General features: G+C 36.9%; 1 protein-coding gene across 1 annotated transcript in view; it reads right to left on the bottom strand.

Annotated features, from left to right (window-relative positions):
* Positions 1-17,732, bottom strand: part of CSMD1 (CUB and Sushi multiple domains 1) — a gene marked incomplete at its 3' end in the record, with an annotated part of 609,346 nt that overhangs the window by 139,612 nt on the left and 452,002 nt on the right. Inside the window, exons 34-36 of the mRNA XM_079909493.1 lie at positions 8,296-8,414; positions 4,524-4,593; positions 2,310-2,426 (exon numbers count right to left, since the gene is read on the bottom strand). Of these exons, the coding sequence (XP_079765619.1) occupies positions 2,310-2,426; positions 4,524-4,593; positions 8,296-8,414 (306 nt within the window). The remainder of the gene's footprint in view (positions 1-2,309; positions 2,427-4,523; positions 4,594-8,295; positions 8,415-17,732) is intronic.

A 17,732-nucleotide genomic window follows, 5' to 3' on the forward strand; every position in this document is an offset into this window, starting at 1 on the left:
GTGAAAGGCATCTAACCTATTTTTTTTCAAGAAAAGGCACTGATGTCTCATATTCTGGATAGGTGTGTTTTTCAGGGTGGCTGGGGGAATTACAGTCACTGGTACAGTAATTACTAGTACAATAATCCTTAACACCCTGAGCAACCCAAACCCAAACTGACAATCCAGGAAATGGGAATGTACATGCCTCTTCCCTAAATTTAAATGTATAATTTCATGTTTAGAAGTATATTTATAGATTATAAAATTTATCACAGACAAACCTGGTGTGGTACTTAAATTTAATCTGTAGCAAATTATTCCGAAGCATAACTACGTCTATTCTAAAACGCTAGGGACAGTCATACTATTTTGCATGTAGTTAGGATTTAAGACATAAGGTTTCTTTTTGCTTATTCTTCAAGATGCTTTTTAAAGCCCAATACTAGGCAATATCACAGATTTTAAAGACAAATAATTTTAATTGTAATATTTCATAAATATTTTTAAAATTTTGACCTTTCTTCAAATAAAGTTTTTTTAGGTTCATAGATCATGATCATGAGGTCAGACAATCTAACTGTTCTTTTTTTTTTTTCCTGAGTTACTGTCTTGCATATTGGTTTATCAGTGAGTGAGCAACATACGGAAATATGCCAAACGATAGCCGCCTCAAATCACAGAACAGTAAAGTTGGGAAAATAAATTAATAAAATGTGTATATCCATTCATGAGTAAAATGCTTCTGATGAGGTTTGAAAGAAAACTGGGAACTATTTGCAGCAACAATTTAAAGACCAGCTAGCTTTTTGCTGCTGTTGTTTACGACATGCCAAGCCCCATACTAAATTTCTCGCCCGAGTTGTTTTGGTGAATCCTCATGTAACCCTGTGTGGTTATTTCCTTTTTAGAGGTGAGGAAGATGAGGTCCCTGGAGGTTCACTCAGTGCAGTAGCCTGAGTGAACTATCATTACTCGTCTTATAAGCTTGTGACCCTCAAGATGCTCAGACCCTGTTGGAACCTCCTGGGTCACCTACAACTCCGATCCTGACACCTGACTCCAAACACTGAACCAACCACGTCCAGATCTTCAGATCCCCAGGGTGAGAAAACAGACCAGGCTTTGAGGATAGCTGAGCCAATGCTGGTTAAAGGCAAAGGCTTCTGTTCCGTCTACCACAGAGCACAATTACAGCCTCTATGTTCAGAGAGTTCAGGATTTAAAAAACAAAACTAAAAAACCTGGAAGAAATAGAGCGCCTTTGTGATCCTTCTGTGAACTGTCTCCCCTTTTTTATCCCCACACTCTGGTGGCCCCTTCAGGAACTCAGTGGACATGAACCTCACGTGTGTTCTCCACGGGGGGGGAGGGTCCCTTCCATGCTCCCCCTTGCCCTGGTGGCCTCATGCCCGCCGCCCTCTTGGAGGCTCTTAGCTGAGCAGGTGGACCCTCCCTTTCCTGCTGCCCTCCCGGCACAGATTCTCAAGGCAAGAGCTTTGAAAACTTAAAAAATATAATCCTCTTCTAGGGCAACGATTTCCACTTATGCTTATGTTCATTCATCACTCAACTAACATTCATAAGTACTCAATTACTCTGAGACATTCTGGGACATTCTGTGAATATCTAATTTGGCACCCCTATCATACTGTGTACTTTTGAGAAAATCACAGGTGGGGAAAACCCAAATTAATGAACTAAAATATAAGGACATCATGAGGCAGACAAGGAAAGGCATGATAGGGAATCAAAATTTCACACAGACTGTGAATTTCTGAAGCAGGCCAGAATGGGATTTTAGTGTACATAACAATTAAAATTAGGAACTATTTAAGGTAGGTAACCTGAAAGTTCATAACTAAATATGATAAAAAGCCATTTTCATAAACCTAAATCAATGCAAGTTATAACAACAAAAGTTTATAGAACAAAACTAGAATGAGTTATAACCTGAGAAAAACCTTAAAAATTGTTCAAAAGAAACTACCACCATTACTGAATTCCAGTGATACATTATAAAAGACAGTGTTATAAAGAGATTGATAATTGAATTAGGGACGCTACATGCTGCACGTCATGTGCCTCTACTGTTCATCATTCAACTAATTTAATTTGCCTTGAAAAGTCTTGCACGGCTGAACTGATTTTTCAAGTAACTTTCTGTTCTCAAAGTTATTCTGCCAAAGATTTATTTAAATCTGTAAGCCACTTTCAATTAAAGACACACTTAGGTCAACAGGATAGGCCCATTTTTCACTCAGCCTAATTCTTTCCAAGATAAAAATTAAAAAGTTGAATTTTGAGGAATGAAAAAGTGTCTCACTCACCGTAGCCAGTGGGCAAGGCGATCTTCCAGGTGCAGTCCAGGTTGCTGGGGTAGGTGCCCGGGAACCCCGGGCTCAGGATCACGCCCCCCATGCTGCTCAAGGTCCCCCCGCAGGTCGCTGTTGGCCGGACAAGGGGAGTTAGTGCTGTGTGTCCTCGTTTTCCAGCAAGGACAATTCCCTCCCCCCACTCTATGGGACCACGCTACCTAGAAGCAAGTCTTCAGAAACGAATTTGCATCTCATTTCAGCACATACATAACGCGATGCCCTTTAGTTATTTATGGGTCTAGTTCTCCCTCCTGAGTTTCCACTGCTTAAGGACAAAGACAGGTCTTCAGTTTATCTACTTCTGGTCCACAGAGGCTCCCAGTAAAGCTTGGTCAATTTAATGCATTTTGGTAAGGCATCCGATTGACTTTCAGGTTCTGAGTTGTCATCAACACTCACACCTGTAAGTCAGGACAACTATCATTGTCCTGGGAGAGAGAGAAGGGGGTCTCGATGTTGGGTGCACCTCCTGTCAAACAAGGATGATAACCTAATTCCTTGAGTACTTAGTTATCACTGTATGTGATCGCATTCTTTTGTTCATCTCAAAAGACAAGAACCATTGGATGGGCGTACAAACAGAGCCCCCAAAAGCTGTGTATCAATCTTTTTTCCTTTGCGATATTTAAAAACCTCCATCAATGGGCTTCTCTTATTTTACATCTGTCCAATGATCCCAGCAAGATTTTCAGGATAACCCTCAAGTCTCAGCCTTCTTCCAGGGGCTCATCTGTCCACCATCATTTGGTAGCCTGACTCCTGCCTCCTGCTGGGGAAACCCCTCCATGCCAGGCCTTTTCTTATGGTTAAACAGCATATTCAAAGCGTTTTTGGTACAATGGTATGGCTAAAGAACAAGGTGCTTATTTTTATAGAAGAGCCAGGTATCTTGGGGTTTTAACTGGGTTTATATATCTTATTTTATACAGATTCCTGATATTTTGGTAAGAATATATGGGATTTTTACTCCAGGGCACAGGCCATGTCCCGCTGGAGGGATCACATGATGCAGGGAATGCCAGCTTGGTGCAGGGCCCTGGCAAACGGCTTGGCCACCCTGAGGCATGTCATGAAGTTCAATTTAGTTAATACTGGTTAAGCCCTGGGAACGATGCTTGACACTCAGTAACTTGTAGAGAAGTGTCTTGCTGTAAACTGTCTTCCTTAGTACTATTATTAAAAAAAATCAGGACTTGAGATTTCCAAGAACTTATTAGTAAAATACTATCTCTTCATGGATTTCTAGTCCTAAAATCCCCCAGCTTGGATTAATCTAAAGCTAACAGCTAAGAAAACTTTCAATCTCTCAAATAAGTCTTTGAAATTTATTGTGGGATGTTTGTGAGTTTTCCAGTGAAAACACTTCCTCTGTACCTTGTAAGGAATTAGGAGCAAGCAAGTGTTATGGAAGTTGATGCATCTTTGACATCTGCTAATATATGAAACATGCAAAATAAAAGATACAATTAATTATATTTGGCTAATATAAGTAAACTATTCAAATAAAACATTTCCTCACATAATACAGAGTGTCAACAATGACATATCATTTGATTGAATACCCACTGTGAGTTGATTTTATTTCAAAGCTTAAAATATTTAAATTCCCACGTTTAAGGGAAAGCTCTTCATTTAAAAATAAATAGGGAGACGGATGTTCTATGCCTGAATCCCAGTCCCAGTGAGTCCCTCCACAAGGGCGGCTGCCTTGATATCAAATACTTTTTGATATAAAATACTGTCCCTCCAACTTCACATCACTTATCGGTACTTCTCAATTTTGTTTCTGGAGATGTGATTTTCCTGAGGCTAAAGGTGTACACAGAACCCTTCTCAGACTCTCAGACCAGCTACGTTCATTCTTGCCATGAATGAATCCACTGGCTTCTGATACACATGTGCTGTGCCTTTAGTGCCTCGAGCTAGCAGTCTTGCATCTAATCCCTGTTGGTTGGTTCAGAGATGCTGGAAAAGCTGAGGAACCACATCCAGGGGGAGAAGATGCTTGTCCAATCCAATAACAGCATTATTATGTTATCATCATGTAACAAATGTTTGAAAGGAATTTAAAAGTGCATCTTTGAAGCTCAAAAGTGGCTCAAGGAGATCACCATTACGTTACTGATAATCTGCACAGAGGCCCAGTGACGGAAGGCATGTCCATACCAATGCAAAGGGGAGACGGGTAGTTCCAACGACGAACAGTCCCTGGCATACAGGAGATGTGGGAACGGCCCTGTTCAAGAGAAAATGAAATAAAACTCACATAACTGAACATAGAGTATTTAAGGCTTAAATGTTTGTGAGAACATCTGTACTTTCTTTGGTTTTCCCTTTTTGATTTAATTACAAATGCAAAAAAATCAGAACTCATGAAATCTACTAATGTGTGTTAATGAATCTCATGTTTGGAATTAAAATAGAAAAAAAATCCATAATCATTGTGTTTCTTGTCACTGAAATCAAAATCTTGTGATGTCCCCTTCAACGGTCTTTATTTCTGCCAGGATGCTTCCCTAATGCTTACAATGTTGAACTGAACTGGTCAAAGTAAGTCTTTTTTTTAATCATCAAAAGTTACAGCTTTTGGTCTAAGAGGCTGAAAATGATTAGGAAATACTAGGTATAGATCTGAAGGGTGACATGTCAAAGGTAAGTAATCTGCTCATACAAAGGTTAACTTTCACAGTTGCCTACGGTTCAAGTGCAACTCACATGACCTTTACGGTTCAGCAAAGAACTGGGTCAGTTCTTCCTTTATTGGAGAAAAAGGGAGACTTAATATTCATTTTATTATCAGACAGCCTCACAGCTGTCAAATTAACGTGTCTGCGATGAAATTAATCCTCATCATTCAAGGTCTCTTTATCCTCTAAATATATAAAGTTTTCAACTTTCAACCTTCAAAAAATCTGTCCTATTATTACTCTTTTAAAAATTAAACAGCAGCAGGTTAAATTCTCAGTGTTTCATGCTAATCTCTTTTAAGATGAAAGAGAAGGTAGTGAACGGGCACCTCTGTGTGCAGACTATTCAATTTTACTTTTTTCCTTATTGTGACTTGGTGGTTTTATGTGCCATGAATACTTATCTTGTGAATTTCCATTTGCCAAACAAAATTGGCATAGAGGCAGCTGAAAAACAAATCTTTAATTCATGTTAAATAATCCCAGCCATATTGGGAACGCATCAAACAAGAATTTGCACTAAGGCAGTTATCAATGACAAACCGATTCCCCAAGCTTAGGAAGGTTTCATACTCAATTCATGTGCCACAAAACTCATTTTCTCCTACTACCTAATATTCTTAAAAGTTGTTACAGTAAAGGAAGACTACACTTATTCTTAAAGAAGACATGCAGGATAATGCTTTTCCTGCCAAATTTCATGCTCTGTATCTCCTCATTCTCTGACCTATTACGTTATCTTTAATAAATTTCTTTCTGAATTTTGGACAAACAAAGTACAAAAGCCTTTAAAGGTATTTATGGAAGACTACCAATAAAATGGTCATTTATTACCAATCTAGGTCACATCCTGCTATTGATTTCAGCAAAGACATTTCATATTAGTGATTCCAGCTGAAATTTTTATAATGGATCCAAAACAACACAGGAATCTGTGTATTTATTTACTAGCTTCAAATGGGAATTTTCGTTTTTCATCTTTGAAAAGAAAAGTAAAACAAATCTAGAGAGAAGGAAATCATTAATCATTCAGATATCTGGGACTGACATTTGATGTGTCCTGTCTCTGCCACTTTATGCCTGAATCTCACTAGGCAGATGCACTTATAGACATTTGTACGTAAACCATAAAAGGAACAATTCTTTTCATGAATAATATGTAATTTATGCATGCTGTCATTCCAAATATACTAATGCGTTACCAAAATTCCCAGTTGTTAGCAACTTTTTAAAAAGTCCAGAATCCTTTTTAACTCATGTGAATGAGAGACAGTCACAGCTTGTAAATTCAATGCTTGAAACTGTTATAAAGAAAAAAAAATCTTAGTTTGCATTTGAAAACAAGAGCTAAGTGGCCTGACTGGACTCTACAGATGTGTGTCTGCAGGCTTTTATCTCTAAGCAGCATATTAAACAATTCATTGTAAGAAATGTCTTTACTAAATAACTCTTTCTAGTTTCTTCTCTGAGGGCTATAGAAGTCTTCCTTATAAAAGGATGCTGACAGTAAATGCAAAGTGCTGTCATAAACGTGTAGAAAGATGAACACACGTGAGTGAGAGAAAGTGTTAATGTGTGGGGATCTGGGAGAGGAGAGAGACAACATGATATTTACGTGGTTTAAGTCAATTTATAAAGAAGTAAAAAAAAACCAAAAAGCATAAAAATGGCTTGTCAGTATAGAGTAAGGTATTCCTCTAAATGAAACCCCTGGGATGTGACTTATAATTCTTTCTGCTGTAACACATGAAACAGGAAGTTTCTGTTCTTAAAGAATCAGTTAAAACGGCCTTGACGTGCTTGGTTAAAAGCTTGTTTCCATGGATGAAGGTTTGGCAAAGCTTTTTCAGTAACTCCTGTTCTACTTTCCAAGTCTCTGCCCATGTTTTTGCAGAGTCAAAGCAATTACCGTGATACCCACCAAGATCTATGAACGCAGGTTGTAGGTTGTTTTGATGAAGGTGGCTTTATATGCCGATGTTTGTTTATAATAATAGCTATACTGGCTTTCGTTTGCTGAAGTGTGTTAGGTGTTTTACTGATATTTTCTCAAACTTAAGGCCCAGGCTGATTTCTGCAGGTGGTCCCTCCAGATGTGCCAGCTTTTGCCCACCCCCTCCTATCAGGCACTGGCTCACTCCCCTTCCCCATTAGGGAAAGATGTGCCCCCAGTGCCACACCATGAGGTTGACTGAGAGTAACACAGGCTCTGCACGTGAAGCACCAGGCGGGCAGGCCATCAGCTTCCAGCGTTTGCTGCTGCTGCTCTAACTGGTTTCAGTTCTGCAAGATATTTACCCCAGCGCCCAGAAATGGGACTATATGCAATGCTGTCACTTCACTGCTGTATCTGCGGAACTTCTTTCTGATGAGTACTCCAGGTTTTATTTAAGTCACTTACAGAATACAACTAATGTTCTTGAAACACCTTCAGCTTCAGTGTTGTAACAAACATACAGCAAAAAGTACTCTATTACCTGAATTAACTGAAGTGTAGAAACCTAAGTAGGCTTAAATATGTCTGTTGGACTTTGGAATACACATGTTTAGATTTCAGTATTCATTGTTGGTAGGGAGAATTATATGTGGATTATGCTAGAGGACACAGATAAACTGTTCTGGGAGTATGCTTATTTGTGGCTAACCCAGAAAACAAATAACAGAAACATGACTCATGTTGCTATACATTGGTTTGTAAAATATTTATTTAAACTTTACATAAACAAATTTAATAAAAAAAATAAGACTATAAAAACTTCTGCTTAACATTTCTTGAAAAGCATTTAACCCTATTATTTGAGCACCATATTTACCTGGCACACAAGTAGGCACTTGAAGATTTACTGAACTAAATTATAAGAACAGTCTGCAATGCAGGACAAGCATGGGACTCAGAGCCAACCCAATAATCGGGTTGCCAGGAGAGGACTGTTGAGGAGACTGTGTCAATGCTTTGTCCCTTAGAATTTTATCTAGTTATTGGGAGAGTATACATTTTGAAATAAAAGTATTATGAAAATAATATGCTCAACCTTAAAAGGATGTTTTATCATTTAGAAGCTATTTCCGCATCATCATTAAATTTACCTGTATGCATGGTTTAATATGACTACTTTGATTCACAAACTGAATGAGAGAAACTAGATTAGGTCTCTGGGTGCAAATCTAGGGCGTTGTCTTAAGTGAGCTGGCTGAGGATTACCATGCTGAGCCCCTCTACTACCAAAAGCTCAAATAAAAAAATAAAATACCTGCAGCGTGTATCCAGGCTCGCACTGAAAGGACAGCACATCGTTCACCATGTATCGGTCTCCTGTTTTGATGCTGTTGCTGGGAAGGGCTGGCTCTTGGCAAGCAGCAAGACCTACGGCTGGGGAAACGTAAAGAAAAACACTTACAAGCTATGTAAAATGAACAATATTCTTATCATTTGAATAGCGAAATAGCGTTTTCCTATTGCTCTCCTCCTATAGAAATGAACAAAAACTCTCTCTCTTGTTTGTCTACCAAGAAGACATTAACTTTCAATCAGTTTGAGCTAAATCTTAAATATTAATTAATTTCATTTCCACTGTGTAATGAAATTTCTTTAAAGAATAAAATTTGTTACTTCCACATTTAGTGTAAAACACTCCAATTCCAATGCATACACATTTTAAAAGGTCTTTAAGGAAACTGTTTCCTATTATATGCAAATCCCCATGATATGGCTCTCTTGCTTTTTGTTTTTCTAGCATACTTAGCAGTCTTTTTGAAAAATTTTAAGTGTGAATCTGGGAATTCTATCCTTCTGGAAAAACATAATATGAGAACAAATATTTTATATTCAATCTCTCTCTCTCTCTCTCTTTCTCATTTAAAGACAACAACAAAAAAATTCTCATGAACAGTTTGTTCTTTAGGTAAAAAGGACCAATATTTACAGACCCTAAAGCTGTAATCAGGCACTTTCCTAGATGGAATTGCCTTTAGTTAAGACACTAACAAAATTTTAAAAAATGCATCATATAATATTGGAATTCAGCTTAGAATATCAGATGAATGAATGCCAAGGACCATTTAACATTGATACTTATTTGTATAAACCCTTATCATATGAATAATCAAAATATGTAGCTGTGGTATTTTATAGAATCAAAAATGTATTTGAAATTTTGCTAAAGATTTGGTGATTGCTAATAATCTTCCATGATTCTAGTACATCTTTTTCTCATATCCCAAGTTACTAAGCACTAATAAGTTATCCAGGGTGAGAAATGGGAGAGAAGGACTTCTTCAGAGCAGACCAGCTTAAAATCCTTCACATGCTCTTGGACTGAGACTTTGGTTCTTGTTCTTTTCATTAACATGAAGGAACTAATCAGATTAACTAACTGACTGGGACTCTGAGTAATGGGGCGGGGCTGGGGGAGGGGAAGATTGTTCTTCCAGGACATGAAGGCTGGTCTATGCAGCCACACAATTGTGGGTCCCAGTGCACAATGAGGACGCATGCTGCCTGCCCTGCCCTCAGGACTGGGTCCACACCTGTGGGCACCCACTGCAGCTGGCACATCTCCTCTGCTCGTGTGCATGCTTCACTGTCCCCATCAGATTTCGAGGTCAGAGATGAAATTATTAAGAATTTCCAGATGGGCAACAGCATGCATGGGATGCCTCTGAGAGCAGGAGCTGGTGTCACTCCACATGGTGCCAACTCACGAGGCAGCCTTGGGGTCTCGACAGGCAGCGCTTGGAGAAATCAAGGGACAGGCAGTCCCTTGGAGCAAGGGACGAAGACAGTACTGTTTGCCAGTCGCTCTCCTGGCTGCATCACGTTGCTCTAATCCTCACAAGAACCTTAATGTAGACTCCGGTGTCTGACATTAAGGTCAAGGCAGAGCAAAGTGAGATGGGCAGGCCAAGGTTCCCAGGTGCAGGTGTGCAGACCCACCTGCTCACCTGGGTGAGGTAACAGTCAGTTTCCTCCACTGCCCTGCTTTTCAAAGTATGGTAAGTGTGGGAGCCTGTAAGAGATGCACACTTTGGGTATCTCAGAACTATTGGACCAGAATCTGCCTGTTAACACCATCCCTGGTGATTCTTATGCATTAAAGTTTGAGAATCACCAGTTTGCCTCACTTTACCCTGGAACCTGAGAAGATGAAACAGAGAGAAGAGTCTTTATTTCTCACCATCAGTGAGATTGTTCATTTGAGAACATGATGCTATAGAAATTACACTGGATGGGCACCACTGTATATAAACAGGATAATTTCAAGCCATGAAACACATGGATTCTGTCTGGGATGAGCAGGTGTGAGGTGTAGCATAATGTTTTTATAAGCTGAAATTGATTTTCCTTAAATGTCTATATGCTAAAAACTATAAAACACCATATGCATTAAGTGACGATATTTTTTATTCCTAGTACAGAATTTTAAGCCATTTGGGGTTTTTCATCGATGATAAAATTGCTAAATATGGACAAATACCATCACTTACACCTTTAACTTTTTTTATTGATATAAATCTAATTTATCTCCCTCTCCTTTATAACTTTAGAAAATAAACTGCAACTATATTTCAATTTCACCTTTTTTTTCCCATCACAGATTGGCATGAACTCCTACTGTATATCATTTATTTTTTATTTGACCCTAAAAAAATACATTTAAAATACTTGCGCCATAAAATTTCAAACTACAATTTAGAATTCTAAAAAGATAAAGATACTTTATGGTTTTGAAACACATGATAAACATGCATTTTTTTGTCCAATATTTAGAGCAGGATAAGCAGGACCTTTGTAAATATAGTTAAAATAAGTTCGAACATTTTGTTTTTCAACTTATCACTGTCCTCATTTCAACTGGCATTGTGTATGGTTTTCAAACTTCAGAATTCAAAACCAATATGTTGTTCTAGCTGGACAGCTTAAAACAATAATGAATATAATAATCAAAGAAAGAGGAAAGCAGACCAAATGGAGAGATCAATAGAGTTGGATTATTTGGCAGCTGCAAAGAGGTCGAAGGACAGATATGTAGAAACATGAGCATTAGGTACCTGACAGGTCATCGTAAACACTATAGGGAATATATCGGCTACTCCTTCATTTTGAAACGAAAAAATTTGTCGAGTATATTGTTCATTGTAACCAATTAAAGAACCAGTCCTTTGCATAAGCACACCCTAAGACAGAAGTGTTGTTCACAATATCTGTAAACCCATAATCCAAAAATTGTATTAAAGGTCAGACAATGTGCTGGAAAACAGGTGAAGAAAGAAATCACAACTTCACATAGGGAGACCTGATGGGAGGATGACAATAGATGAAGTAAATGTCAAATGTCATCATCACATAGATCTAAACCTACATGTGTCATCCTGTACACTCAGACTTCTATACAACATTGTTCAATGTCCATACATCTTCTTGACATCAAAGAGTAGCTGTAAAGAAAGCCCCTTTAATTAAGAAAAAGTATCCAAAGAAAAGAAACTACTTTTTTATTCATTGTCTAAGAAGTTTAGTGTATATGGAGCTAAAAATATTTTCTCTTACCTGTCAACTGTTGGCTGATTCAGGTCACATAAAAAATGCTATTCTATTCCTTCGATTTAATAGATCATAAGGTCTCATTAAAGCATAGGGATTGTGTGTCCAGTGTCAAGAGAAGCAATCTCATGAATTTGGGGGGCAGTAGAATTTTTAAATGTGATTGAAGTTATTATTAGTTTAAAACAGATTGTTATAACTTTAAGATGTTTTATGTAATTGCAGTTGTAACCACAATGAAAACATTTATTTAATACAAAGAGAAGTTATGTCACTACAAAAAAATCAATGAGACAAAAAAAAATGGAGTAAGAGGAAAATAGAGACAAAAATGCTAAAAGACATACAGAAAACAAAGACACAGATTGGCAGAATGGATTAAAAAAAAGTTCCAGGCATTTGCTATCTACCATTTACTCATTTTAGATCTAAGTACACACATAGTCTAAAAGTGAAAGGATTGAAAAAGATATTTCATGCAAAAAGGAACCTAAAGACATCAGGGATGGCCATACTTAGAATAGATGTTAAAACAAAAATTGTCACAAGAGACAAAGAAGGACATTATATATATAATAATAAAAGGGTCAATTCACCAAGGAGATATAACAATAATAAATATATATGCACCTGACACTGGAACTGCCAAATAAGTGAAGCAAACACTGACAGACCTGAAGGGAGAAATAGACACAAACACAAGAACAGTATGAACCTTCAATATCCCACTTTCAGTTATGGATAGAACAGCCAGATAGAAGATAAGGGAGAGAAGACTTGAACAACACTAAAGCCCATTTAGACCTAAGAGATATATACAGAATACTCCACCCAAAAAAGCAGAACACATATTCTTCTCTGGTGTACATGGAACATTCTCCAAGATAGGCCACATGTTAGGCCACAAAACACGTCTAAACAAATTTTAAAAAACTGAAATCACACAGAGTATTTTCATCAATCACTTTAAAATGAAACAAGAAATCAATAGTAGAGGAAAAAAAGGAAAATCCACAAGTAGATGGAAATTAAAGAACTCAATCTTAAACTCAACCAACAGGTCAAGGAACAAATCACAAGAGAATTTAGCAAATATCTGGAGACATGAAAACAAAAACGCAACATATAAAAACTTACAGGATGCAGTAAAAGCAGTACTAAAAGGGAAGTTTATAGCTGTTAATGCTTACATTATAGAAGAAAAATGATCTCAAATAAACAACCTAACTTTATACCTCAAGGAACTAGAAAAAGAACAAACTAAACCAAAAGTTAGCATAAGGAAGAAAATAATAAAGATTAGAGGAGAAGTCAATAAAATAGAGAATATGAAACAATGGAAAACATCAACAAGACCACAACTATTTTTTTTAAATATCAACAAAATCAACAAACCCTTAGATAGACTGAGAAAAAAGTTTTAAAAGATTCAAATAATTAAATTTAGAAATTAAAGGCATTTTAAAAAACTATGAACACTTATACACCAATGAAATGGATAACCTAGAAGAAATAGATAAATCCCAAGAAATATACAACCTACCAAGTATCATGAAGAAATAACAATTCCGAACAGACCTATCATTAGTAAGGATGCCCAAACCCATTGGCCTTCTTACTTCGTCCTTGTCCACACTCTGCATCCATCAGCAGACCTGTCAGTTCTACCTACCATGTGCATCTCACATCCTCGTTTCTCCTGCATTCCACCTCCTCTAAGCCACAGAACTGAGCTTCCTCTGAGCCTGTTGACAACTGCAACATCTGTTTATCTGATGAGGATACCCCTTCTCTTGTCACTGTCCAAGTGGGTCTCTACTCAACGACCTAATTGATCTGGTTGAAGGATAAATCAGATGACGTTACTTCCCTGATGGAAACTGTTCAATGTCTTCCAACTGTTCTCAGGATAAAATCCTGGGCTACAAGGTGGGGAACATTCTCTCTCTGGCTCACTCTTTCAATTTTGCTTCCTGCCTCTCTTCTGACTGTCCACAAGGTTCCCTCTAGTCTAGACATTTTTTTTTTTGGCTTCATGAGTACAATAGGTGCCTTTCTACCTGGGGTACCCCTTGATAGTTTCCTTTGACTACAATGCATTTCCCTTAAGTCTTTTTGTGGTTGAATAATGTCCATTGTTTCATCCTTCCTTCAATAAATATTGTCAATGAAAAACAGAGCTCCACAGTTACTTTGCACCTCAGAATACTGCTTATTTGCTTCAAGGTGCTTAAAACAATCTATAACCATCATGGTGTTTCCTTATATATTATGTCCCCACCACTAGAATATAAATTCTGCATAAGCAGAGACCATGTATGGTTGTCTTATCATGATTCTGTCTATGGAGGCTAGAGGCTAGAGTAGGCATATAACAGATGCTCCAATAAATGGGGATGAATGCAGCGACATCCACAATTTAGTTTCGGGGGACAGGGATGAGGGGGCGATCATCACCAAGAGGAGATGAGTCTCAAATGAGTTACAAGGGTGGATGCACCAGGTGACAACTGATAATTTGAAACCAAACTCCTTTTCATGTAGGCAACTCTCTGAGTAATGGGCAGAGTGAGTAGCAGCAGAATTTCTTTAATGATTGACGATCCTCTCAAGCAGCAACCAGAGACTAGCTGATAAATACAGAGTTAATGTTGGGACCCACCTCTTAAATCAGTGGCAGGGACAGTAGGTGATGGTCCGAAGAGTTTAGGATTAAGCGTCAGTTCTGTACACTCCACCCTTCCCAGTCCCAAATCCATTAATGCCTGAAATTCCAAAGACTATCAAAGGACAACAGGAAAACTGTACTCCAATCCCTTTATTTTAGAAGACAGTCAGCTAAAGAACCCAGGGATTAAGTAGTTTATATTGCACCTTTCACTTAAATTTAATACTTGTTAAAATGCCAAAACATCACTGTTAGGAGAAAAGTTTTAATCAGTTACCAGTTTTTTGTGTGTATTACATTCAACCCCAAATAAATCTGGGGTTCTCTTGTTACCCACCAAACAAAGTTCTGTTACTACTGAATGCCCAGAACAGTCTTGTAAGACAGACTTCACATTACTAGAAGGGTCTCTGGAACATTCTGTGATGTTAGGTAGAAGTCAAGATATACAAGACTTTAAACTCTTCCATGGTCCTTGGTGCAATCAGAACTTGGTATGAAATGAGGAAGACATGAATTATCAATTGATGTTAATGAAAGCAATTTTAATAGGAGGTAGGAGTTGAAAGGGTCTCGGGAGATTCTTTGAAATAAAAGCACTTAGATAAATTTTACGGATCAACAAATGATTGATATAGAGTTAAATACATGAAGATAACTTTATTACACCCCTGAATGGACACGGTTTACAGGATGCCCACTCTGGTGGAGGTACAGCGCTGTCTTCCGTGGATGCACAAGATAAAATCTCCATAAATGCACCCAGGGGTATATGAGGTGTTATCTTATCCAACCTTTCACTTCCTGTGAGTTTTACTCATGCCCGCCATTCAAGTTGAGAAACCTTATTAGTATTATTAATATAGTATTAAAGTGTCATTAAAACACGCATTAATAATTCGCATGCATTTATAAGGATTACTGTAATTGTAGAAGGCTATTTCAAGCTGTCAGTATTCAACTATGATAACATCTCACTAAAAATGTGTAGTACTCTTCATTTCAAAAACTTAAGGCATTTTCCAGAATTTTAATCCTCATTACGTACTTCCTTCTGAGTGCCTGTTTTGAAATGAGTCCACAAAGGAAATGAAATGTAGTACTTATTTGATCACTGAAAACAAACAGAATGCAAGTATTTTAAAAGCACATCCATAATAAATATAGCTTTATAGTGATAATATTCTGTTGACCATCAGCTCAGACCCCTGCAGGAATTAATGCAGTTCACTATACTCTGTTCTCACCATTATATCAAAAACTGACACATGATTGTCATATAAGGTTCACTTCTGAATTTTCTAGAAAACCTTTTTTGAATACAACTTCAATTTTAAATTATAAGTACTTTTTAGAATACAGACAAGCAAGGAACTTATCTCTTTTAATTACTGCATTTTCTTTTTTCTAAAGATAATTAAATAAATTCCATTTCCTTTTTTCGCTTTTATTGCCAGAAATTTAAAGCTAAATTTAGTGCTTAGCAGTACCAATTATTTTAATATAGGGGGCTAGTTTATTTATATCTTTCTCTTTAGTTGCCTTTTAAAATTTTCTTTATTTTAATAATTTCTTTGTTGCATACTTATTTTTAAGTTGCACCAAATACTTGAAGAACGGACAGGTTATCTCTTTTTCTAATCTATTTCTTATTCACCTGAGTATTTATCGTTTGAGTGAGATCTTATAAAATTCATGCTATATAATGCTATATAATATTATTTTTCATTATATACATAACTACAAATTAAATACATATGAGAAGGACTTAATCATGTATAATAAGTTTTGAACTTGTACTTGAAATACTACTACTATATTACAGTCAGCTCTAGGTCAAATAATATTTGAGAAAAAATTTAAGTCTGATAATAGTAAAATACTTTATATTTATTTTATAATAATCATTTTAACTAACGACAATTAATACACCGAACTTGCAAGCATGCTAAAATGTGAAAAAAATCTCCATTTGACTCTACCTTGTAAAGGATAAGCATTCATTTCAAACAATGAAAGAGTTACTATATTTACTTTTCTCTGAAATTTTTGTTTTTTCATAATAACTACAAATCACTAATTCAAACTCCTCTTTTTCAGAATAAATATATTGTAAATGTGTTACTGCAATATTATTGTCTTTTTATAAAAAAAAAAAAATTATTGTCTCTTTCTCTCTCTTACACGAGGCTGTCATGGCCATAGCTTACATGTTCCAGGCTCTGACCCATCTGTATAATGTTCTGTATCAAAGGGCCAGAGTATTAGACATGGGAGAATGGCTTCCACATCAGACCATGTCCTCTGCTGAGCTACTGTTTAGAGTAGAAAGCTAACTTTCTGCTTTGTAGGACATCTAAAATTCACACTGCACAGTAGCTTCTCTATTTCACTTGCCTTCCAGGGGTCAAATGTCATATCTCATAGACTCTAGAAATATTTTGTTAACTCCAATGGGTTTCCCAGTAGTGAGTGTGAGAGGAAAAAGGTCTCGAAAAAGACAGTGAAATAAAAAAAACTTTCATATATAGAATTATGTTGGTGCTGTTTGGACTCAGTGCCATATATCAGCATTAAATAGGTTTGAATAATTGCAGAAGCCTTTCACTTGAGGTCAAACACACTCATTGGGTTTATGACATTAATCTGGCATAGATGTCATTCGATTAGGTCTTACATGGTTCCCTGCAGACCCAGAAATTAAGTATCTTCCAACATAGCAAGACAGAACTATGTGTAAGCTCAGGCACAGTACCAGTCTAATTTAATAAAGAAGGTTTTAGTCATGTAAAGTGTGACTATTAAACAAGCACTGCTGTGTGTAAAAATCGAGATAAATAGTTTCTATTTCAAGCAACCTCTAAAGGAAGATTGTCTCAACTAGATGGGTTTATTCTGCTAATAATGTATTTGTAATGTAAATATATATTACATTTAATTCTATATAATTTATCTGTAAATATCTCTGAATTTGTTCACAGTTATGAAGAAACCTATGTCACTACTTTAAAGTTAAGTGTACTAGATAGGTAGATAATAGTTATAGATAGTTGGATAGATAATTTTGTTTAAAAACTGGACATTCAAGAAAAGTTTCTCTATGGTTAATCTAAATAAATAATTTTAGTATTCATCTAGCCTTGAACTAGAGCAATTTTAAAACCCATAAAAAGACTTCCACTTCTACTTGGGATATAGAAATGTGTAAAATATAACCTCACTCCCACTTTAACAATGAGAAAAGTCTGAACTATAAAATCATAACCTTTCTTGAACTCATCAGGGAGCTGAGGTTTCAGGTACCCAGGTGACATCAGTTCCAAAGGATTAGTGCCTTCAAGGAGAGGGAGGACACACAAACTGTCACTGTGACAGATCACAGGAGAGAAAGGACCAACTCACACATAGGCAATGACACATCAGCTAACGTTTTAGCAAGTGGCCAGTACCTGAGCATGGGTCTCCAGTAGCTCAGGGCC

Source organism: Stenella coeruleoalba (genome assembly GCF_951394435.1).
Source record: "Stenella coeruleoalba genome assembly, chromosome: 21".
In the NCBI taxonomy this organism is placed as follows: domain Eukaryota; kingdom Metazoa; phylum Chordata; class Mammalia; order Artiodactyla; family Delphinidae; genus Stenella; species Stenella coeruleoalba.